Source organism: Artibeus jamaicensis, unplaced genomic scaffold, assembly GCF_021234435.1.
Source record: "Artibeus jamaicensis isolate MK-2021 breed Jamaican fruit bat unplaced genomic scaffold, CSHL_Jam_final contig_465, whole genome shotgun sequence".
In the NCBI taxonomy this organism is placed as follows: domain Eukaryota; kingdom Metazoa; phylum Chordata; class Mammalia; order Chiroptera; family Phyllostomidae; genus Artibeus; species Artibeus jamaicensis.
The window spans coordinates 12,250,511-12,275,340 of record NW_026521843.1 but is presented as its reverse complement, the minus strand read 5'-3'; the positions used below and the strand labels follow the sequence as shown (position 1 = coordinate 12,275,340).

At 38.9% G+C, this 24,830-nt stretch overlaps 1 protein-coding gene across 4 annotated transcripts in view; it reads left to right on the top strand.

Annotated features, from left to right (window-relative positions):
* ATAD2B (ATPase family AAA domain containing 2B) overlaps window positions 1-24,143 on the top strand; it is a 137,828-nt gene extending 113,685 nt beyond the window's left edge. For 2 of the 4 annotated variants that reach the window (XM_037143416.2, XM_037143414.2), the window contains exons 23-28: window positions 8,397-8,519; window positions 11,301-11,438; window positions 14,859-15,542; window positions 18,057-18,184; window positions 18,526-18,654; window positions 20,726-24,143. In XM_037143416.2, coding sequence (XP_036999311.2) covers window positions 8,397-8,519; window positions 11,301-11,438; window positions 14,859-15,542; window positions 18,057-18,184; window positions 18,526-18,654; window positions 20,726-20,767 — 1,244 coding nt within the window. In that variant the 3' untranslated portion in view covers window positions 20,768-24,143. Of the gene's footprint in view, window positions 1-8,396; window positions 8,520-11,300; window positions 11,439-14,858; window positions 15,543-18,056; window positions 18,185-18,525; window positions 18,655-20,725 lie in introns of those variants that run through there. The other 2 variants (XM_037143415.2, XM_037143417.2) reach the window with 2 other exon arrangements.
* Window positions 24,144-24,830: the final 687 nt, after the last annotated feature.

Below are 24,830 nucleotides of genomic sequence, written 5' to 3'. Positions count from 1 at the left end.
ACTGGTCTTTCAAACTGCTACCCTGGAGCTGGAGCTCAGAGGGAGTGCGTCTGAGTAGGTGAGTGTGTGTGGTTTCTTTAAGAGGAACTGCTTGGGGCTCCAGAATTTTCTTCTACTGACTCCATACCCACTGGTTTTTGCAGCTAGAAGTTGTGTGGACTTATCTTCCTGGCACTGAACCCTGGGCCAGGGGACCTGGTGTGGCACTGGGACTCCTCACTCCCAAGATATCCCTCCCGAATTTTATCCACCAAACATGGATGTGGAATCAACCCATTTTGCATCTGAGCCCCTTCTACTAGTCTGAGTGGATGTGGTTTCTTTAATTCCATAGCTGTCAGACTAGATTTCAACTAAATTCAACTAGATTTCTGGCAGTTCTAAGTGATGGTGGTTCTGTGTTTTAATTGTAATTTTGATGTGGTTGTGCAAAGCCATGTCTGCCTAAACCATCATTTTGACTGGAAGTCCTTTTAACACTCTATTGTTGGACATACTAGAAGTTTTTAGATTTTTCCTCTTATGATAACATTAATAGATATTTTTGTAATATAATTTTTTAAGATTTTATTTTATTTATTTTCAGAGAGAAAGAGAGGGAGAGAAAACATCAGTGTGTGGTTACCTCTCATGCACCACAATCCAAGCATGTGCCCTGATGGGGAATTGAACTGACAACCTCTTGGTTTTCAGGCTGGCACTCAATGTACTGAACAATGCCAGCCAGGGCTTATAACATAATTTTTATGCATATCCTTAATTATTTCTTTAGAATAAATTTTTTAAAGTGAAACTTTTGGATCAGAAAAAAGTATTTTTAAGTCTTTTAATCTATATTCTTAAATTTTTCTCACAATTTTTTCCCCTTCTACCAGCAGTATCCCGGCAACTGGTACATAGTATAGCAGTTTTGTGTGAGGGAGAGAATCTCTTTCTTCATTGTAGGTGGCATCCTACAATGGGCCACTGTTTGGGTACTGAGAATGGGCTGGTGTGAGTCTCATTGGATTCCCTTGGTAGGGTCCTTGGTGAGGGGACCACATGTGTAGTTGCTGTGTGGTGGCCTTGAGCAATGTGTGAGAGCACTGCACCCTCATCCTGGCAGTTTTTAAGGACACAGAGGTTGCTGAAGCTGTACAGCAGGCAATGAGAACTTGGGCTTTGGATTTACACCTGGGCTTTAATCCTCGTTCTATTTTCTAGTTCTTTAACTTGATCAAGTCAAGTTAAATCCTCTCAATTTTAATTTTTTTATTTGCAAAATAGGGATAATTATAGTACTCTTGACTGGGGTAGTTGTAAGGATTAAATGAGAAAATATATTAGGTTAAACTTTATGAAATCATCATTTTTGTATAATTCAACCTAAGTATGATAAGCCCTTAGCATAGTGCCTAGGATGTGGTATTTCATAAAGGTTGGTTCACATTTTTATTTTTGTTAGTATCATTATTATTTAACTTGGACTTTAATTTCTTTAATTATTTAAATTAGTTTCTTAGTGGGTACTGCATACTTGCTTTAGAATGAGCCTTTATACTTTGTGCTTATTCTATTCCCTGAACTACATGTAAAATTCAATCCTATTTCGGAACAAATCTTGGGACTGATAGTGAAAAATGAATTTGAGTGGTTTGAGAAAACCAGTTGAGATGAATCCAGCTATTTCCCCCTATGTAACTTAATTATAACCACATTGAAATAATATTGCTTTTAAGAAAAAAGCAGTGGTTTCTGGTGCATAATAATCTTTTACTACAGAATGCAGTTGTAGAATCAGAGAATATGCCTCCATCTCACAGTGAGAATTGACATGTTATACTTGTAACTTTACTCCTCCACTGTTTTAGATGCAGAAATTCAAAAAGCATGATTTCAGTTCTGTTCAGATTATTTCATATCTTAGCCAAAAGGCCTTTTTTTTTTCATAGTAACAGAACTACTTGTTATGTGTTAGAAAAACAACCTCAGGGTCTGTTGTGTAGCAAGTGGAAATTACATGAATATTGTATTACTTTTACAAGCTCCCATGAGTATTTGAAAGCTTGCAGTGTTCTGTTTTGTCAAGTACTTGGCCATTTGGGGGGAAAAAAAAAAACAACCCTAGGATACACAGAGAAGACAAAATCCAGCATTTTGAGAGCTGTACATGTTGTCATGTGTTCACCCAGGTTCCCTCCCTTGAATATGATGTGGACAGAAATGAAATATGTTAGCCAGAGACTTTTAATTTGTAGGTTCTAAGTGTGATCAGTATCAGATATGTGAATATATTGTCTTATAATATGTTGTATATAATGTTTAACTTTCTTATACTTTATATTGTAGTGCAGGGGTCCCAACCCCCGGGCTGATGACTGGGACTTATTAGGAGCCAGGCTGCACAGTAGGAGGTCAGCAGCGGGCAAGCGAACAAACCTTCACTTGCATTAGTGCCTGAGCTCTGCCTCCTGTCTCCACCCACCCCCCTGGTCTGTGGAAAAATTGTAATTCCACAAAACCAGTCCCTGGAGCCATAAAGGTTAGGGACCACTGTTGTAGTGCATCCCTTCTCTAGCCCTCAAGCACATATCATTATTTAACTAATTTCACTGAAATTTTAGCCCTAGTCTTGCAGTCTTCTAGAAATCTTCTGTTTTGTACTTGTTACTTAGGAATACAGCTCACTGATTCACCCTAGCTTTGGAGCCCTCTGTGTTTATACTTAGCTGTAGTCATTTATATCTTCTTTAGTATTTGTGAGTACCATGTACTAGTTATTGAGCTGGCTGCTTGGAATATAAAGGTGAATATGACAGTCCTTGCCCCTTGAGGTAGAGATATTCATATCACTAATACATACTGAATAATGACTGTGTGGCAGACATTATGCTATGTTATGCTATTAGTTTGCTAGGGCTTCCATAACAAAATGTCACAGGTGGTTTAAACAACAGATAATTTATTTTCTCTTAGTTCTAGAGCTAAAAGTCCCAAATCAAGGTGTTGGAAGGTTTGGTTTTTTCTGTGGCCTTTCTTCTTGGTGTGCAGATGGCTGTCTTCTTGCTGTGTTCTCATATGGTCTTTTCTCTGTGTGCGTGTACACCCTTGGTGTATCCAAACTTCTTCCTTTTATAAGGACAAAAATCAGATTGGATTGTGGCCTATTCATATGATGTTATTTTATCTTAATTACCTCTATAAAGGTTCTGTTCTAAATACAGTCACGTTTTGAGGTACTGGGGATTGGGGCTTCAACATACAAAATTTTTGGGGGGGGTAGACAACAGTTTAGCCTACAACAGTTATACACTCATACACACACTCATACACACACTGCACTGGCCCAGCTGTTAAAACCCACTGTTTATAGTAATGACAGATATCTACTTATTAATAATTATAGTAGCAAGATTATTAAGGTGTAGAGATAGCATTGAGGTGGCAGCAGATGATTGCAATGTAGTTTCATATGGTCTGTATTGGAAATGTGTAAGCAGTGTGAGTAGAGCACAGAGAGAAAGGTACTGCCTGGAGATGAATGAGACCAGGAAGGGCACTCATCCTAGGCCAAGAGAGGAGGTGTGTAACTGATACACAAAGGCATGAAAGAGGTAATATGGCTGGAGAATAGTGCCTGTGAAGGAGTGGTGGGAAATTCATCTACTTCTCTAACAGCTTGAAAACATAGCTACTTTTAAAGACGTTCATTGTAACCCCTTATCTGTAGTGACTAAAACTTGAAGTAACTTAAAATATTTAACAGTAGAGAACTTCCAGCCAAGATGGAGGCATAGGTAGACATGCTTCACCTCCTCACACAACCATAAGAAGGATCACAGCTAAAAAACAACCAGAACTGCCAGAAAACCAAATTGTATGGAAGTCTGACAACCAAGGATTTAAAGAAGAAATATTCATGCAGACAGGTAGGAGGGGTGGAGATGGGGAGCCGGAGCAGAGAGGATGTGGTGCGGTGGTGGTGAGGTGGCGGCAGCAAGGTGGTGGCACTGGCTGATGAAACAGGTGGTCCCACATTCACGTGTGGCAAATAAAAACTGGGAGGGACACCTAGACAGCAAACGATCCCAGTCCCAGGCCAGACTGCATAGCCCAGAGTTCCAGCACCAGGAAAATAAAACCTTCTAACTCCTGGCTGTAAAAACCAGTGGGGGTTGGGGCAGCCGAAGAAACTGCCAGTCTCTCAGAGTTTGTTTAAAGGATCTGCACAGTCCTAGAACATAGGCAAACCCACACACTCTGGAATTCAGCATCAGGGCAGCAGCTAGAAGGGCATCAGTCACCCACGGGAAGTGGGGGAAGTGACTGGAAAGGTGGCCGAGAGCTGAGCAAGCAGCGTTGTTCCTCTCCAGCCCCTCCCCCACATACAGCGCCACAAAGAATACCTCAGGCTCCGCCCCTTACAGTGTAGCAGGTGCACCAAGACAGGGAGTCAAAACAGCTCTATCTAACACACAGAAACAAACACAGGGAGGCTGCCAAATTGAGGAGACAAAGAAATATGGCCCATATGAAAGAACCGATCAAAACTCCAGAAAAAGACCTAAGTGAAATGGAGATAGCCAACCTATCAGATGCAGAATCCAAAACACTGGTGATAAGGATGCTCAGAGAACTCACTTGAGTACTACAAACACATAAGGGAAGAAAAGAAGCCTACACTAAGAAAAATCCACAGGGGATCACAGTGAAGGGAAGAAAGCTGGGGTTAAAATCAGGAATTTGGAGCATAAGGAAGAAATAAACAGTCAATCATTAGAAAATAAAGAAACAATTTAAAAAAACAAAGAGAGTAAGAAGACTGGCACATTACCAAACGCACCAATGCCTGAATCATAGGGGTGCCAGAAGGAAAAGAGAAAGAACAAGAAATTGAAAACTTATTTGAAAAAATGATGAAAGAAAACTTCCCTAATTTGGCAAAGGAAATAGACATACAAGTCAAGGAAGCACAGAGAGTTCCAAACAAGTTGGACCCAGAGAGGGTCACACCAAGACACATCATAATTAAATGCCAAAAGTTAAAGAGAGAATCTTAAAAGCAGCAAAAGAAAAGCCCATAAGGAGTGCCCATAAGACTGTCAGCTGATTTCTCAAAAGAAACTGCAGGCAAGAAGGGAATGGCAAACAGTATTCAAAGTGATGAAAAGCAAGGACCTACAACCATGATTACTCTATTCAGCAAAGCTGTCATTTAGAATGGAAGGGCAGATAAAGAGCTTCCCAAACAAGAAAAAACTAAAGGAGTTCATTATCACCAAGTCCTTATTATAGGAAATGTTAGAGGGACATATTTAAGAAAAAGAAAATTGAAACTATGAATAATGAAATGATAACAAACTTACAATTATCCACAACTGAATCTAAAAAAACAAAAACAAACTAAGCAAACAACTAGAACAGGAACAGAATCGTAGGAATGGAGATCACATGGAAGCTTATCAGTGGGAAGGGAGAAGGAAGAAAATGGGGGAAAGGTACAGGAATTAAGAAGCATAAATGGTAGGTACAAAATAGGGGATGTTAAGAATAGTATAGGAAATGGAGAAGCCAAAGAACTTATACATATGACCCATGGACATGAACTAAGCCGGGACATTGCTGGAGGTAAGGGGGTACCAGGTGGAAGGGGCAAAGGGAAAAATTGGGACAACTATAATAGCATAATCAATAAAATATACTGTAAAAAAACAGTAGAGGAAAAGGCCTCAAAATAAAAGTATATCCTACTTTGGATTGTTACATGGCCATTAAAGTTTGGTTTTCAAAGAATGAAGAAAAGGAAAACAAGAAAATGTATGAAAAAATGATTTGAAGACATTGGATATCAGGAAACAAAGGAAAGTCATTACCAACAGAGGAGAAACTAACAAAGTGAGCACTATAGTTACCTGGAAAGTTCCCAGACTGTGGCACAGGAAAGAAGAACCCAGGTGGAGCCTGGAATTCACCCTTAATAAGAAAGAGACAGCTGGGAATATAAGGAGGCCACAGTGGCAGAGATTTCAAGGCAAAGTACCAGAAAGAAGAGAGTTTCGTGGAGGGAGCACTCTGGAGATGTGCAGATGATCCTTCTCCGGGCAGCAATTAAGCACTGATCTGTGTGTACTCGTGAGGAAACTATCTGAGACCCGAGAAAGAGGGAATATTTGAAGCTCACCAGGGCTAGTGTTAGTGCAGCAAATAGTTAGACCTAATGAGGAGGAGATAACCAGGAAAAGACCTAAGTGAAATGGAGATAGCCAGGAGATACAATGGAATCATTAAAAAATACACCATCTAAAACAAGCAAGAGAAAGATGAAAAAGGGAATAAATAGGAACCAAATTGATAATCACATAAGGCATATTGAAAGTAAATGGTCTAGGCAGATCCAAAGTGGTGGCAGAGTAGATAGAAGCTGCACTCACCTCCTCCCAGGCCCAAACTGGAATTACAGCTGAAATACAGAGCAGTCAACCTGCATAACCAATTGAGGACTATCTGAAGGGAAGTCTTATAACCAAGGATTTACGGAAAGCTGGTATGGTTATATAAATAACAATGTAGATTTCATATCAAAGGATATTACCTGGGATAAAGAGGGTTATTTCATAAAGCATGCAATTCTGTAATATAACAATATCACACTCAAGCATACATATGACATTTTAGGTGAAATGTTCAAATTAAAACTATAAATTATTACACCCATATTATTTACTCTACCAACCACACTCAAGCAGGGCTTGCTTCTCCCGGACCCTGCAGAATTAAACTCGAAGATCTTTTGAAGACGTTCATTCAAGTCATCACTTCCCTGCTCGGATGGACCTTTTCAACAACTTTTCATTGTTCTTTCAGATAAAAATCTAAAATAAAAGCCTTTTAACTATGGTCAGATTTCTATTTGCCTGTTATTGTGCTCTAAGTACATGGGCTGCCTTTCATTTTCTTGAAGTCTCTGAGATCTTTTTACTCCGGAACTTTCTCACATAGTATTTTATGAACCTGCACTGGTTTTTCTCAACTCTTTCAGTGGCTACTTCAAGTCTCATGTTTCAGAGAGGCTTTTCCCGACCTGCCCAGTCTCAGCTGGCACCCACTCCAGTACCCTGTGGGTTTTCATTGTAGCTGATGTGCAGGGGTTTTGGGGTGGGGAGTAGAGATGGTGTTTATATGTTCGTCTGAGAGATTATGTGGTTAATACCTCTTGCCTGTACTAGTCCTAAATGCGCCTTGAAAGTGGAGATGTGTCTGTTTTGTTCACCACTGTGTAGCCATCCCCTGACTCAGTTTTTGGTACAGTTGACAATGTTTATTGAATGAATGTTTAGAGAAAACGTTTTAGAAGGAAGTACACCAATGGTTGCCGTTTGAATACTGCATGTTTTTGTTAGATTTCCGCAACGAATTATGAATTTCTAATGAGAAAATTATACATAAAATATCTCTTTGTCTTTATACTTTATGTCTTTACTAGAGATGAAAAGGCAGATGTTATTTTGAGACTTTGGGTTCTAGTTTTTGATACTGTTACAAAATAAGAGCATTTGATACATTTACTTGGCTTTTACATGTCAGCTGTACAGCTCTAGGGGACACTGTTTACATAATGTTGTTTGTGCACGAGGACTTCTGGCCAAGTGGAAAGCAGAGACCCTTCTTTTAGCACCACCGTTACTATAGTTTACCTGAAGGGAGCATATACTTCTCGCCTGGATGTGCCTACAATTTTTATACCAACTTGCATTCTGTAGTTTGAGTACCTTGCTATATTTGTCTACTTCTGCTATGGTTTTTAAAGGTCATCCTTGCTTAGGATATATTATATTCTTCAGCCTAGTTTTGACCAGTTTTCACTTATGAAGAAAAGTATGTAAGAATTTTTGAATTCTCAGTATCCATTTATGAGAACTCTAGTGCTGGGCACATGGCGAATATCCTAAATCTTGTTTTCTTTTAAGATTTTATTTATTTATTTTTAGAGACAGGGGAAGGGAAGGAGAAAGAGGAGAGAAACATTGATGTACAAGAGAAACTTTGATTGCTTTTCTCTCTCATGCCCCCAACCGGGGCCTTGCCTACAGCCTGGGCATGTGCCCTAATCAGGAATCGAACCAGTGACCTTTTGGTTTGTGGGACAACACCCAACCAACCCACTGAGCCACACCAGTCAGGGCTATCCTATCCCTTTTTAAAATTTTTATTGAAGTGCATACATTTTGTTTTAAAAAATGTAAAATAAAGTCATATGGGCTTGATTGTGTAGCTTGTTGTATTTATTTTTATTCATCACGTAAGTGAACTCACGTAGAAATGCTTTTTACAGTTTTATTTAAATGCTTTTTAAGATGCCCCTTGTTAGTGTTATTTGATTTGTCTGTATAATAAATGCATACCAACTTTTTCAACAGATAAAATAATTAGACACAGGGCCTGCACCCTGAAGGACACTGCGCATGCCATCATCGCAGCTGAACTGGATCCAGAATTTAATAAGCTCTGTGAAGAAATTAAGGAAGCAAGAATAAAAAGAGGTAAGTTCTAGAAATGAACTGCCTGCTAATGACCAAGAGTTGCTGAATGTTATTGAATGGTGTGTCTTTATGGTTCCTGATACTGGGAAAACTGAATTTTGAGGCGCAGCCTTTACTTAATTTCTGATACTGGTATGTGTCATGTAAATTCTCAAAGATATTTAAAAACTTGACTTCCTAGGAAAGTGTTGTTCAGTGGTGCAAATTGCTAAAGTAAAGTGTTTCTTTCTGAAATTTCTTTTGCAGGAATTTATCTTTGTTAATTATTGATTTCTCTTCTTAAAGGATTTAGATAGGCTTTCATATCTGAAGAGAGTTTGTTTTTCATGAGTTTACACCCAATACTGGTACTTTTTAAAAGTTTTAGGAATACTGGTTGATTTGGTTTTTGTCCCAATTGAACTTTATGGACAAGTTTCTTAATATGAACACAGAATTAGCAAATGTGATTTTTCATTCACTCAAACACCTTGTCCTTGAGGAACTCACACTTTAGTAGGAGAGGGAGTGGAAGGTAAAACAAATCAAGTACAGTGTGGTATATGGACTGGCTGAAGTGTGTTTATGGCACAGGGGAGAGACCTCTTGGTGGGGACGCAGCAAATTGATAGGGTTTGGGGAGAGAAGGAGCTGTCTCTAGTGGAGCAGAGGAAGGTAGTAGGGACAGGGAAGGGGTGGTATTTGTGAGCACAATAAACAGTGTGTATAAGTGAAATTATGCGGTATATTAGAACTGCTAACTGTTTGGTATTGCTGAAGATGTACCAAATGGTGAGAACTAGAGCTCCAGAGGTGAGCTGGGCCCAGGAGACTGAAATTGTGAAGAAGCTTTTCTGCTGCTTTCTTAGGCCTTTCCTGGCCACCTATTTGGGCTCTGGGCATCGTAATCACTTGGCACTTTGTTGTTGCTTTTGTTGTCTTTCCTTTTTGTATTTTGTGCCATGTCCTGTTCATAGTCCTCCTGCAGCTCCTAGAACCATGTCTAGTATATACCAGGGTTTCTATCAGTGCTCGAATGAATCGATGCCATTGTCTCATAGGCTGGTGTTTAGCAAAACGGTGCGCCTGTTGCCCACATCAGCTTAGACCTAGTGATTCTCTGAGAGTAGTAAGACCGAGAACTGTGCACTGAAACTATTCAAGAGGTTTTTGTATACATTAAATTTTAAGAACCATTGTCATAGTTGGTAGAAGTCACTGAAGTATTTTAAGCAGGGGAACAAATTAGTAGATTGCTTTGGCAGCAGGGAACAGCAAGGTCCCAGGGTGAAGAGTAGGAAGATGGGAGACCAGTTAAAAACTGTCGGATCCAGTTTAGAAACAGTTTGGCAGTTCTAAAAAGTTAAAAATAACATTGACCATATGACCCAGTGATTCTACTCCTATGGATCTACTGAAGAGAAATGAAAAGCATATGCCCATTTAAAGACATATACGTGAATGTTTGTAGCAGCATCGTTCACAACTGAACTCTAGAAACAGCATGAGTGTCTGTCAGCTGGTGAGTGGTAAAGAAAGTGGGGTGTGTCATGTGATGGCTGGCATGCAGCTCAGCAGGCATAAACAAAGCAGAAACAGAGTCTGATACATGCTTCGACATAGACGAACTTCAGAAGCATCCATTAAGTGCAAGAGTCCAGCCAGAAAAGGCTGCATAGGTACAATTCCATTTGCATGGACGGCTCACAAAAGGCGAGCCTGTGGAGACACACAGTGGGTTGGTGGTTCCCTGGGTGAGTTCCCTAAAACCGGGTTGCTGTGCTGATTGCACAGCACCGAGAATTTACTACAAATCTTGTAAGTGTATGCTTAAAGAAGAGTGAGTTTTATGTTATGTAAATTGTACTTTCCTAATGCTGTTGGGAGAAAAAGCTGTTCAGCATTTTAATGAGTGAAATAGGGATGAAGGTAGAATTAATGAAAGAGATGTGGCTGCAGGGCGAAGGGCATTGTGAAGGGAAGGAGGGGTTGAGAGTGACGGCCATGTCACTGGTTCAGTGACCCAGTAGATGCTAATACCACCAGTGCGAGGAGGAACAGGTATTTTGTGGGGAAAGATCATTTGGCCTGTCTTTAGGATACTCAGTTGGAAATCTGGCATAGGCTGTTGGCTGTATGGATTAGAAAAGCCCAAGAAATGTTTGGGCTCAAAAATGTAGATTTGGAAATCATTGTATATTGGTACTGGAAACCGAAGGCATGAATGATACTTCGTGGTAGAAAGTAGATCAGAGCGAGAAGAAAAGCTATTCCAGAGACCACCTGGGAAACATCAGCATTTAAGAATGACATAGAACCAAGAAACGTAGTGAACGCTGAGATGGAGTGGTTACTCTCATGAAGATCAATGCAGGAAAACCAAACTCAACTGCAGTGGGATGTGACAGGCAGCTAGTATCAGAGGAAAACAGTTCCATGGGGTTTACTGGCCCATTAAGCACTTACACATTCTAAGATGGCAGAAATCATAACTTTCAGACAACATATAATCTTATTACCCCACTGTCATAAAAATGCGAAATGTGTCCCTTTGCAAATTAAAATGAGTATATACATAGGGCCCCTTTGAGGATTAAATGTAAGCATTACCTGCCAGGTTATTTTATTTTTATGATTTTATATCTAGTTTCCTGCCCATCTTAAAACAAAAGATACTATTTTCATCCAAATTATAAACTGTCTAAGTATAATTAATGACTTTAAAACTCAGTTCTGTATTTTAGACTTTGGTTTATTTAGCTGGGAATATTTAAATAGGTATTGCTTATCTTCTGCTTGCAGGCTTATCGGTAACAGCAGAACAAATAAATCCTCATGGTACTGGAGCTCGGAAGACAGAAACTAGAGTTGAAGAGGCATTTCGGCACAAACAAAGAAACCCAGTGGATGCCTGGCACAACTCTGCCAGTAAATGTGCGTGTGAGTGTTTGAGACCATGCTGCCGAGACCGGTGGGGGGACAACTGAGAATGATGCGGATTCCTGGGGACTGGGTCCACAGGCCAGAGCGCGCCGTTCCCCACCACTCATTTACTCCTCTCGCTCTGCAGAGGTGAAGAACTGGTGGGGTAAAAGGCTGAAGACATGCATTTCTTTCACCTTGTCTGCTCTTTTCCAGCCCTCTGCAGTGCTTGCTGTTGTGATCGAACTAAGTTTGAGTAGTTTTAGTTTTAAACTTTGGTGTTGAGATAGAGATATGGAGCCCATAGATTTTTTTTATCCACCTGCTTCCAGCCCCAGCCCCTTGCTGTGTGCGATGTTGGATATTGTCCTTCTGGTGGAAAATGGAAACTCTGTCTGGACAGAGTGGCTGATTCAACAGAAGGAGGTTGATTTTTCTGAGATATTTTGTGCTCAGTTTGAAAGATCTGTACAGCCTTCTTCATGTAGTTTGGTTTAAGAGATCTACTTAGAGAGGGAATATTCAGTGTTTCCCTCTATTTTTTCTCTAAAAGGCAAATGTTAATAAACATAGCATCTTCCTAATGCAGTGCTTATGTTTCACTGAAGGTAGCTGTCCTCGGAAGATAGATGCTGTTCTTCTGCATCTTCTGATGTCCCTCCAACTGTCAGGAAGGCTGGCCGTGATACGTTCTTTCCCAGTGGCACTGAATTTGAATGAATAAACCATAACTGTTTTTTAACTTGTCCACTTTGTGATAAGGCATTAATATATGAGAAAATTGGAAGCACTTAGTGTTGCCTTTGGTTCTATGGAGCTGATTAAAGTTATTTGGCCTAGTTGTGTCTCGGTCATGACCTGGATTCCGTAACACAACACTCTAAAACTTAAAATCCTTTATGTTCTCTGCACTTGACACAAACATTTACTAACTAAAACAAATGAATATGGGCTTTAAGCAATCTGAGTTTCTTTAAACATTAAAATATTACTTGAATCTATAAATGAGTCTTGTTTTACCAGTAGATGGCATATGTGACTCATCATATGTCTGTTTTATGTTAACTTACTTAAATCATAAATCTACATGTTTCTAAGGCAGAGTTGCTTTCCTAAAGTCTTAGTTTTGGAAACAAGCTCAGAGATACTATAAAAATTGACTCTAAAGCCTGTACCTCTAAAAGGGCTTTTTACACAAAGCATCCCTGAGAAAGGAAGTAGTATAAATATATACTCCTACCATATATGAGGTGCTATGGAGATTCAGCAGTGGCTAAAACAAAAATCCCCATTCTTGTGGAGCTTATATTTCTCTTATTTTACTGAAATCACACTAGCTGTTACAAGTAATTATATAAAGAGAGGGAAATTTTCTGTAGTTTGACATCCCTGCAAACGAGAACATTTTCTCTGTTCTTAGTTGGGATCAAAGTGTTAGAAGTGAATTTGCTGCAGTAGGGCTTTTGGCCTTTGCTTAGTGTCCCACCTACATATCAAGTAATTGGTTTGGCTCTTGATTGAGCAGAGCTCAGCCTCTTGCTCTGGTGCTCCATGGCTTAATGAGGAAAGAAAAGGGGAACCGTTTGGACTTTAGGTTACATGGTTGGAGGAAAAGTGAGGCCAGTGTCAGGAGTGACTTGTTAGGAAGTAAAGACCTAATAGTTTCAACTTTTAGAGAAAGAGCAGCTACATTTTTTGTTCATTTTTAATGTGGACTGGAGTAGTTTTTCATATAGTTAATGGAATGCTTATGAATATCCATCACTTTAGCTTGTGTCCAGCTTTTTACAGAAGACTAATACAGAACTTCTCCAATTTCCCTGTGACTATAAACTGTAAACAGAAATTAACAGCATAAAAGAAAAGGAGAGATGATTCTAAGGATATTACAGTTTTGAAGGCAAAATATATTTTGAGCCAAGCAACTAACTTGAATTTTGGAAACCTTTAGTAGATTTATTTTTAGATAAGAAGGAGTACTGTATATCAAAATTTGTTCATTTCTTGTGACAACTTTAGTATCTTTATAGAAACTCAGTATGAATTAAAGATGAAAAAAGTATGTAAACACACTATACACTGTTGATAGATCACACATTTATATTAAGCAGTAGAACATAAGAAACAAGCATTGTCATAAGACCATGTTCCCTTCAATTTCTCTTCCAAAAGCAATTTTTAAACTGTGGATTAAACTGTCTGCACTTAGTACTCTCATAGTTGTATTTCCCTTTTAAAATGTCTTTGCCAAGGAAGCTTTTTAACTTTTATATATTAAAAATATATACTATTTTTTTAATTAAGCCAGACTTGACATTACTTTTATAATCTTAGGGAAAAGTGAATTATTTTTACCCTGATAGCTTTCAGTAAGCTAATATTGAGAATTTGGTGATAGACACCAGAAGCGATAGGTATCTAGTTTAACTAGTTTTCTTTAATAACTTTTATACAATATTTCAATTTCTTTATGCATTTATCCCAAGTTGCAAAATAAGAGTTAACTTTTTACTTATTTAAGGGAAAGTAGGATGGAATTGCTTAACCAACTATCTTTGATACATATGGGGAATTAAAAATTCCTGGGTCCATCTTCACCTGAAATTACCTGCTCTTAAAATACCCATAAAGCTCATGATAGTTTGTAGCATCTAAGAGTATACTCCCTACAACTTTGGTAGGTCCTTATTTTCATGTAACTGACTAAACATTTATTTTCGGTGTTAGTGGTGTTGCCTGCCACTTTGATAGCAGAGGGTTTAATTTTCCTACATATTTTTAAATAACAACTTTGTAAGAAGTTGATTCTACTAGGTAAGCTAGTTGAGGCTCACTGTTGGCTAACCAGATTGTCCATGTAATATTCATGGGGTCTCTGTCCATGACCATGTTAACTGTGGGCTATTCTGTCTTCTAGAAGAAGACACAGTAGAGATTTCTTTGTGGGGACACCTGTAACTATTTCGTCTTGATACACTGGATCATGCTTTAATTTCTTTTCATGGTTTAGGTGCTTCGGGGTTATCTTGGTGGCAAAACACTCCACTTTTTGGTGGAAATCCAGGGCTGTCACCCAAAACCTTCCCGGTAGCCTGATAATGTGCTCATTTCCTAAATGTGAATATTATGTGTTTGACCTTGGATGTTAGGGATTAGGAACAGCTATAAAGTGGAATCTAGGGTAATAGAAAAAATTAATGCTGGATAATATATAGGAAATAAATTTAACAAATTTTAACACTTTAGAGTTTATCCTTGACTTCATATCCATTCTACTTGTAGTTGTGAAGGTTAGTTAGGATGGGTGCCAGGGGCAAAGTAGTTTTTGCTTGTGTGTTGCACTGGTATTAGTTTACTCTTTTGAGTCTTACTTTACATCTGTGAAACAAGTGTCACACTCCAAGTTCTACATATCTCTTTTCCTTCCCTGTAAAATAGTTCGAGTTCGGAGAAAATCGAGGCGGCGATCACAGTGGGGTAAAGGTATCATTAAGAAAAGGAAGGTCAATAATTTAAAAAAAGATGAAGAAGACACTAAATTTGCAGACTGTGAGAACCACGCAGAGGGCAGGAAGTCGCTGGAGAATGGAGAGTTTGAGGTCAGTACTGACTGCCATGAAGAAAACGGGGAGGATGCTGGAGACTTATCTATGACCAATGACGAGTCTTCGTGTGACATCATGGACATGGACCAGGCGCAGAGGCTGAACAGCGGAGCGGGGGCAAAAGAGAGCTTCGCATCTACCGAAGAGGAAAGTTCAAATGAGTCTCTGCTGGTCAACAGCAGCAGTTCTCTAAATCCAGAACAGACCTCTAGGAAGGAGCCTTTCCTTAAAGGAAGCTGTCTAAACGGTGAGGCCTCCACTGACAGTTTTGAAGGCATACCAGTTCTCGAGTGTCAGGACGGCAAAGCTGAAGTAGTTTCTTTCTGTAGTAGCGGAGATAAATGCAGTTCTGAACAAAAGATTCTTCTGGAGGACCAGTCAAAAGGAAAACCAGAAGCTTTGAATGAGAGCCATGGAGATGATCCTGAGAAGTTAGAAGCCCTGGAATGTAGCAGTAATGAGAAGTTAGAACCTGGCCCCGATGTGGAGGTTAAAGATGCAGAACTGGATAAAGAAGGTAGAGATAATATTTTAATAAATCTCCTGAAGGTTTAAGCCCCAGAGTTAATTAATTGCATATTTTGTTTGGTTTTCAGTAATAATATTTGCTAAATAACTTATACCCCTTTGAGAATTTGTTAAAGTTTTCATCCTTGTTTCCTAGAAAAGCATACACATACGTATGAAAATTTGGTGCATGTTTCAGAGGGTTTATCGTGCAGAATGCTTTGTTTTCCTGGCCACTTGCTCGTCTGGCTCCCACCTGATTATCGTCCCTATCCTAATGGATTTGTGACTAAAAACTGAGTACTCCCACAGGTGTTGAGAAGATGGAATTCTAACAAAAGAATTACTGGGGCAGGATGGGGTGGGGGTGGGCTGAGAAAATGTGGACACTGCAGCAGTGTGGTGTATTTGAGCCATGCAGACCACATTAAATGACCACTCCTGTTCATTGTAATCATGTGACTTTGAGCTAGTTACCTACACTCTCCAACCCTGTTTTTTCATCTTTTAAATTAAATGAGAATGGTGTCACTGCAGGGATTACATATGTCATGTATATTAATTGCCTTTCCTAGTATCTGGCATATACTGAAGTGTATTAATTGTAGAGTCGCTGATAGTTGAATCTGAGGGTGCTTTGTAGGGCTACTGGTAGAGGAAAGCAGCAGAACGCTCACTGTCAAAGTTACCTTGTTCTTATAGTTGGAGCGCTCTGCCAGCTCCTGACTTTTTATGGCTCTGCGATTCTTTTAAGAAGCAGCAGAAAGAGGGTGTTGAGGATTTCTAGCCCCTTTTTGTATATCAGTATTCTTTAGTCCATAGTGGGATGGGGCGAGTTAGACATCTACCCTGTTCCATATATATATTTCCTTCCTGAACAGGTACTCTTCTTATATGAGTCTATCTTGAAGTTATGTTTATAACTTGTGCTCTCTACGTTGTGTGGAATCTATGTTTTAGCCTGGGATTTGGGTTAGGGGGAAAAGTTTTTTGCTGCCAGTTTTTTTAGCCCTCTAGGAGAAATAGGAAGTAGGAAGATATTATTCAGAGTCTTACAGTTTTTTTTAATGGTTAAAGAGATGTACTGTTCTTAAATACTATTCTTAAATAATTTTCTTTTTCTTCAATATTTAATAAGAGGAAGTAGTTTTAAGAGCTGTATTTATTCTGGGCTGTCATGTAGACAGAACTTTAAAATGTGTGAAGCCAAGGTTGAGTAATGAACGGGACAGAGTGGGAAAATGGGAGAGGTTTGTGTGCCGAGGCAAGATGGGTATGTGGGGGGACCCTTTTTCATGCTACTGCTGCATGAGGTTTTAGTGAGCTTGCAGAAAAGGCTTAAATTAATATTATGGTCAGTTGGTGATCTAGAAACCTTCGAGGTATTGTGTACTAGCTTTACCTGAAGTTCTCATTTGTAACTGTTGGGGCAGCGGTTGCCCATCGAAGTTCTCAGCCCCCTGGAAGTCCACAGGTATAGTAATGAGTATCAGTGTGCGCTTAACAGCGCTGGCGTACATTACCTGAACTATAAATCAAGGCTGTCATTCTAAAGTCTGTCTGAAATGGAACATTTCTCTGATGTGTTGTGGAATATGTTTTTTGAAGACAGCATTTTGATTCTTATTTACATAGCAGGCATTAAAGAAAGATAATTGTTTAAAGACTTGGGAATAAGAGGACTAATGCAGGAAGGGTAAGGAAAGCTCCTCCTAGTGTCCCTGACACGGGCCAGGTCCTGTACGAAAGTTCTGAAGTCGTCCAAGTTTGTCTTTGCGTTCCTTCCCCCTTGGCCTCCTCTTACAGTGCTCCCGCTTAGGGGGGCACAGGGCCCAAGTGCCTGGTGCTGTTGAATGATGCTCAGCCACCTCCGAATTTTTATGTTTTGTGTTTTTTTTTTTTTATTTCAACGGTTTTTATCTCAGCAAGATGTTGGGAGAAAAGTAATTAGATTATACTAATCCACTCCAAGCTAGGAAAGATCACTAGCACTATTACACTTTAATAGGTCCAGATTTTTAAGGAAAAAATATTATAACCCAGATCAACTTATAATAGAAGTCTAGGCAGTGTAATAAAGAAAAATAAATTTCGGTAATGTTCAGGAATATGTTTTACTTTAGGAGGCAGGTATGTAGACAGGTTGGCCTCACTTTGTTAGTATCTGCTTTTCTAGGTTGCTTCCCTTTCTCTGATTCTGAAAGCTCCAAATTTTAAAATGACTACCATCATAAAGAGAGTGAAGGCTGTTTTTGTTAGTTAGTGCTTAGAGATAAGGATTGCTTTTATATTCCATCTGGTGAATGCATTTATTAGATATTGTAGTATGACGTGGCTTTCATAGTTCAGGTTTAGTTCTCTTTCATCTGGGTTACTTATTCTTACAGAAAAAAATCCTTTATCATTTAAAGAATACACTCATTCCAAAAAGGATTTATGGTGGGTAACCAAATTTATACTTGTTTAAGCCCGATTTTTCTTAACTTTTACTTGCTGTAGCACATTCTTTTTTTCTCAATTGTAGGTGCTTCTAAAGTAAAGAAATATCGTAAGTTAATTTTAGAGCAGGCAAAAACCACCACCCTGGAACTGGTTCCAGAAGAGCCGTCTGAGCCTGTGCCGCCTCTCGTGGTCGATCATGAGAGACTGAAGGTGAGCTCACCCTTCCCAGTCTGCCGTAAATGAGTGGGAAGAGGTTTGAATGTGTTTAGTAGGCAACCAAGTAAAAGTAGATTTGATCATCTTTTGCTTTAACTAGGACTATAAGTGCTTTAGGGCTTTCAGTAAAAAAAAAAGTTATGTGTGCTTTTTGGGGTTTAGAAATATGAGAATTGTCTTGGTAATAAACTAAGTCCTAGAGTCTTCTAAACTCATAAACTCAGTGTCACTGTTATCCATTGCCTGTAGTGTGTGTTGCCTTGCCACTGGATATAACTGTTTCAGTCTGAATAGTGAAATCAAACTTCATTGTATTTTTTTCTAATTTTTCTTAGAAATTGCTTGATTTGTTGGTAGATAAAAGCAGCAATCTGGCAGTTGATCAACTTGAGAGATTATATTCTCTTCTTAGTCAGTGCATCTATCGTCATCGTAAAGATTATGACAAATCACAGCTTGTGGAGGTAAGTGCCTGGTTCATCTGTAGGACAAACAAGTATGTGCTTTTGCTTTTCCCAAAGATCAGTTGTTTTAGTCTATATCTTTTACCAAGTAACCGAAGAATGTTTTGAAGATTTAAGATTAGGTGAATCATTTTCTTATTTGGTGAATGTCTCAGGAGGGAAGAATCTGGGATTTTTTATTTATCAAAACACAGAAAATCATGGTTCTGGGTTGCCAAGTACACAAAATAGTGTATGGCAATGCTGCCCTTCCTCACTTATTGCTGACACCACTGAGCAGGTGCAGCACCGAGTCCCTCTGAATGTGGACATGGCCTCTCCATGTTTATCGCTACTTCCTGGGCAGCTGCTGCTGAGTGTGGGCAGAGAGGCCTGTTGTCCCCCAGTTAACGGTTGGAAGAGAACTCAAAAGTTATCTCATGTGCCAGCTTTAGTTCTGTCAAATAGCTGTGCGAAGGGGTGGTTGTCCTTTTGTTGAAACACTTCAGAGGTAAACTATTCTGTTTTTAAACGACTCTGGGACATGAGACAGTGCTTCCTTACAAATACGAGCTTATATCTCCGTTCATGTAATTTACATCGTGAATGTGCACTTCTGCTTTTTTGAGGTCCTCTGAGCAAATGTCACTCCTCATCTACTAGCCGTATGGCTAAGTGACTTAATTAGACTGTCGTTATTCGCGCGCCTGCTAGTTTATCTGGTGGTCTACTTATTAAATATTTATTAAGGACCTGCAGTACCAGACACTGTGCTTGGTGTGCCCGGGCTGCAAAAGCAACTCAGGAAAAGCCCTTGCTCTCAAGGAGCACTTCTAGTATATTGAAGATGTGTATGTAAAGGATGGGGTTGCTTTCCATGTGTAATAAGGAATATTGGATTCGAATCAAATTAAGAGCATATTTAAAAATTATAATCACATTTTTATGAGTCACAGTTTTACAAACTTATACTGTCATGATAAAACAGATAGAAATAATAAGAAATCACAAATGAAAAAATAAAGACAGTGTCCATATTCTCCCATCTAGAGGAAACTACTTAGTGTTTATCTTTGGGAATAATCTCATTCTTTTAAAATGTCTCGATGTACATAATGTGTAAGTATGTGAATATGTATTTTTAAATTGGGATCATATTGTATATTCTGTCTTATAACCTGGCTTTTTCCTTCCCAGCAATATGTGATGAAACGTTTAGCAGGAGTGATTTTGATTGTTCATATGGAAGAATTTTTGCTCGATGACACTCTGTTAGTGTAGCCTATTAGTTCTACAGAATGTAGATTATAATATCTTTGGAAGTGGAAAACCAAATGTCTTAGATATATTTGATATTTGTCCATCTGAATGAAATGTGTGGGGTAGAGTTCTTGACTCCCCCCTCCCCCCCATTCTAGAACTTCCTTATTCACATTGTTGACATTTGATTGGCTTGAATGGATGGAATGCGCTTCAGCAGTGAAACGCATTTCGATGTGGCTCCTGGAGCCCTGTTGTCAGGGCCTTCTTGAGAGAGGGGAGTGATCTGCAGCGGCACCTCCAGTCAGTGGCATTCCTGGGGGTGGTGATAGCAGCGACTCCTGGGTTTTTGTTTGTTTGTTTGTTTGTTGCCTTTTCCAGCTGTGGTTGGAGTGGAGAGCAGTGGGGTCGGGGTGTATTCTACTTCTGGTGCAAGTTTTACCGTACTTGATCAGTTCATTTCGCTCTGGGAGTTAGCCGAATATGATGAATAAGAAAGGGCGCAGGCTCTGGAGTGAGGCCACCTGCATTCACATCCTGACTCTGCTGTTTATTAGCTGACAAATTATTTGTACTCATGAATTTCTTAGTATAATATCGGGCATAATAAGTACTCGTGGAGTGTTCTAGCATCATCCTTGTAACCCTAAATGTAAAATAGGAGGCATTTGGAAGTGTCTAGGGCAGATAGTCTTATACAGAGTAGCTATGGTGTTGTAAGGAAAACACTTAACTTGTATCTGAAATCTTTTTTTAAAAAGTTAAAGCAAATTTTCCCATAATACCCAGTCTTTCCTTTAATAGATGACATGTACTTTTCTTCCCTTTGTAGGAGATGGAAAGAACAGTTCATATGTTTGAGACATTCCTATGAACTCTTCAAGATGAGTGGTTTATCCTCTCCAATCTGCTCCTGACAGAGCAGTCTTCTGAGCCATTCAATTTCAAATTGCACCAATTACGTGCAGAGCCTCGGTGTAAAGTGCTCGCTCACTCATTTTTTCTCTCTGTTGAATTTGGTGCTATTGTCTCAGGTACCTGAAACCAACCAGCCTACAAGAACCAAACAGAACTTCAAAAACATGTTGTATTTTCCACAAATAAAAAATACAACCCCACAGATTGGAGATTTTGGTGCTACAGAAACTGCTCTCACTGCTCCTCCTCCCGGCGCTCTCTTTCGGAGACTCCCCGCTTGGGGAGCGGACCAGCAAGCTCGAGGAAACGGCGGGCAGTTCTAACTGTGTTGAATTGTGTAAACAGTGGGCAAACTGTTATATTTTTCTCTTTTCTATCCCTTTTATCATATTTGTTTCTATTTTTTCCTCTGGGTAATGAACTGAAACCTGTTTATGAGTTGGCTATGGTATATTCTGATGGGGAACTGAAGAAACTGGATGAAATTAGATTAGGCTCTTTAGAACTGCCTTTAATGTGCCTTTTTATTCATTTGAGAAAGATAAGGCTAAACAAAAAGATGGGCTTGTTTGTAGCAAATGAATTAAAATGTTTTCTGTGGTCAGAACCTTAAAAATAAGTTTTGATACTCTGTGTCATTAAGAGGCAACCAGTGTTTGGGTATAAAATGCCTATCTTGTTTTTAAAACTCAATCAAAATACTCAGTAAGCCACATAATATATTAAAAGGGTAAGTTTTCCTTAATGGTCTGTTTCTGTTTTTAAAACATATAATAAAACAACAACAAAAATAATCCACAGTCCACCAAAAACTCCACATGCTTTTTGGTGCCACTGGCAGTGATAACCAGAAAACAAACAGATAGTAGATGTTCTTTCTCTGTCAGCGGCAACTTACTAGTTATTCATGTCTGAGTTCCTCGAGAAGAATGATTATCATGTACAGTAAATTATTACTGTTTTGTTTTAAAGCCAGGGCTTGCCAAATGGACAGAGAGGAATTTGTCAGAAGCTCCATACAATTTAACTTCTATATGCATAGTTTCAAGTAGCTCTGGTATGGTCCTCTGAATAACAGTATTAAATGTTTAAGTCCCTTACCATAAGTTTAACCTTTTCACAAATTTTCATTTTGATTGGAATCCATTTTGGGTCTTGTTGAGTGATTTCTGTGAGTTGTACTTATCTAAAATGAATTATAGGTCACTAGTTTTACAAAACCTTCTACAGATTTGGAGACACAGTCTAGGCAGTTACAAAGAGGCAAAGGGAGTGCAGTGACATTTTTTATCAGATGATTTTTAAACAAAAAAGTGGAAAATTTTGACCAGTTGGCTTGATAGCTTCATTCATTATAGCTGTTAGCTGCAGGTGTCTTTCCAGTATATGCAACACATGGAGTTTGGGTTTTAATTGGAGCAAACGGTCTTGGACTACTGCAGAGATCCTGAGCTACCTCAGCTTTTTGTATTTTAGTTACCAACAGTGTTTACAGGGCCCTGTAATCACTTTGCCGCCGTTTACACGCCGAAGCTAAGGTACTTGTGTCCTGTCTCTGGCTGTTCGCAGTGCGCTCCGTGCGGTGCGGCAGGCGCACTGAGGCCACAGGCTACTGCAGTAATCCCAAGTGCTTCTTTGCGCCCACACTGACCTTCACGCCTTCTGATTCTCGCTTCAGTTTTGAACGATGCCACTTGTTTTCTTTATAATAGTCGAAAATTTTCGTAATACTCAGTCATAGAATTCAAGATGCTACCCATGTAGACACACTGTATTTTTAAGGTGGGCAAGTGCGATTAACGATGAACCATTTTAAAGGGAGGTTATTGAAAACCTCTGATTTGATTATTGGGAGGATTATCATGCTTTCTTTAGTATTTATTACCATCATACCAGTTTAGACTATTTTACTGTCTAATACATTAGCATTTTGTATTTTGAGGGAAATTGTTACAGAATTTAAAGATTTGATGAAGAAATAAGATGTAGCAGATTTTTTGTAGCAAGTTTCTGGTAAAAGGGTTTTTTGCAAGTCTCAGGTTCTTGCTGCACTATTTTTTTTTAAATATTTATTCCAGTTACTCTAATTCAGAAGCATTCTGTTCAAGTAACAGCAGCACTTGTGAAAGGAAAATAAAAGCGCACATGTTATTAGTAGGTTACTAAATTTGTACAAGTTTATGAAGATTTTAGCCATCAGTGAGTTTGACAAGGGGAATTTATTTACGTTCAGCATTAAACTGCTTCCAAAAGATCAGGTTTTTAAAAAATTTTAACCTTGATATAGATGGAGAAATAGGAGGAAACCTCAGTGTGATAGGAACTGCCACTTTGAACAGTTTAGGTCTTAAACAGAAAGCCAATCAAATGCCAAGGGGAGAAAAATGAGCTGAAATTGTACCAACTCCTCCATTGCCGTTCCCGCCCCCCCCAAAGACACACACTATACCAGTTCGCTTATTTTACAGATATCTGGTGGTTCTATAGTTTAAAACAACTTGTGAAATGATTCAAGTGGACTCAACTTTGTTTACCTTTCTGTAAGTTCTTAATTTTTGCTGTATAGCATTGGCAAAACTATGTACAAATTGACCTCTGTTCCTATTTCCTATTGTGAGCATTATAAACGGTGAGCTCCTCGAGAAGCCTGCTCTCAGATCAGTGACACACGTGCCGTGTCTCGGCGCAGCCCAGCAGTAGCTGGTGCTCAGCCGTCGAGGCCGCGGGAGCTGTTCGAAGATGATGGAACCGCACTTGGATCGAAACTGATGGCTGTGGAATCGTGTTTTTGAGCTTGAATCTCACCTGTGATTTTTTTGTTTTGTTTTGTTTTACATCCTTTCATGACTTGATTTTTCTCATATGCCAATGTATTTGTAGGTTTACTGGAGTTTATTTTTAGGGAGTGGGGTGGTAATGTAGTCCCACTTTTTGATTAAGTTGGTTCAGCTATGGTGCTATTCGGTAGCTATCATCCGTGTCAGGTCCCGTAGCTGAATGCCATTGTTGCTATAATTATTATTTGTAATCACATTGTAAGCTTGAATTTGGGCTTGTACCTGCATCTTTCGTATTTTGTACATTCAGTTACTTACTTAGACTTCGGGAGTCCCCCTTGGTTTCAGTCGTGTACGTCTACTCTGTAGCTTTAAGTAGACTTCATCACTATGGTCTGTTTTGGGTTTGTAGTTTAATTTAGAATTGTCTTAAGTTGATGTTTTGCATTTGACTTCATTTGACATTAGTTTGAAGTAAATTATTTAATTTTTGAATTCTGGAATTTTGAACATTTACTGTAATTTGTAATATAACTGCTGTGAAATACTTGAATAAAGATGACAAGAAAAACAATGTCTTCCTGTAACTTAATTATGATTACTGTTGGCTTCAAATGCAATTCTACTTTTCTAGTTGAACTCATGGATTTTGCAGCTAGGGCATATTTGATGTTTATTAACCATCCAAAATTTTTTGTTATCTTTCCTTCAGGTTTTAGTGTCCCTCAGTATCTTTTAGCTAAAAGATTTTGTATTGAAAAAATGTGGCTTTAGTTTAAGTTGAAGATTGTCTAAAATGTGTTGTATACAAGCAAATAGATTACTTCTAAAGTCTGTTTTTCCAATCGAAAGACTATGCTACAAAAGATGATTGGGTAGTATGGTTTACTCATTTTATAATGTTTATTCTTTGATCATCGTGTAGTTATAGTATACTTTGAACGGTACATGGAATTTAAATGTGGAGAGAGATTTTATACCAGAATTCGAATGGCTTATTGCTTCAAGCGAATGGAACGATCGTGTATTCAGGCTGCCCATAGTTCTGCTGTCTGCCATGAAACACCTTTTCATGTCCCAAGATTAGCACACTAGCCTTCCTCAGTATAAAATTTTACTTTTAATCACAGTCCAAAAGGAGCTGATTGAATTTGAGTAACGCTTTGTCTTTTGTTTTGTTTTACGGATTATATGATTTTTACTTTCGACTGTCTGTATACAGGAACACCTCGGAGATACTGC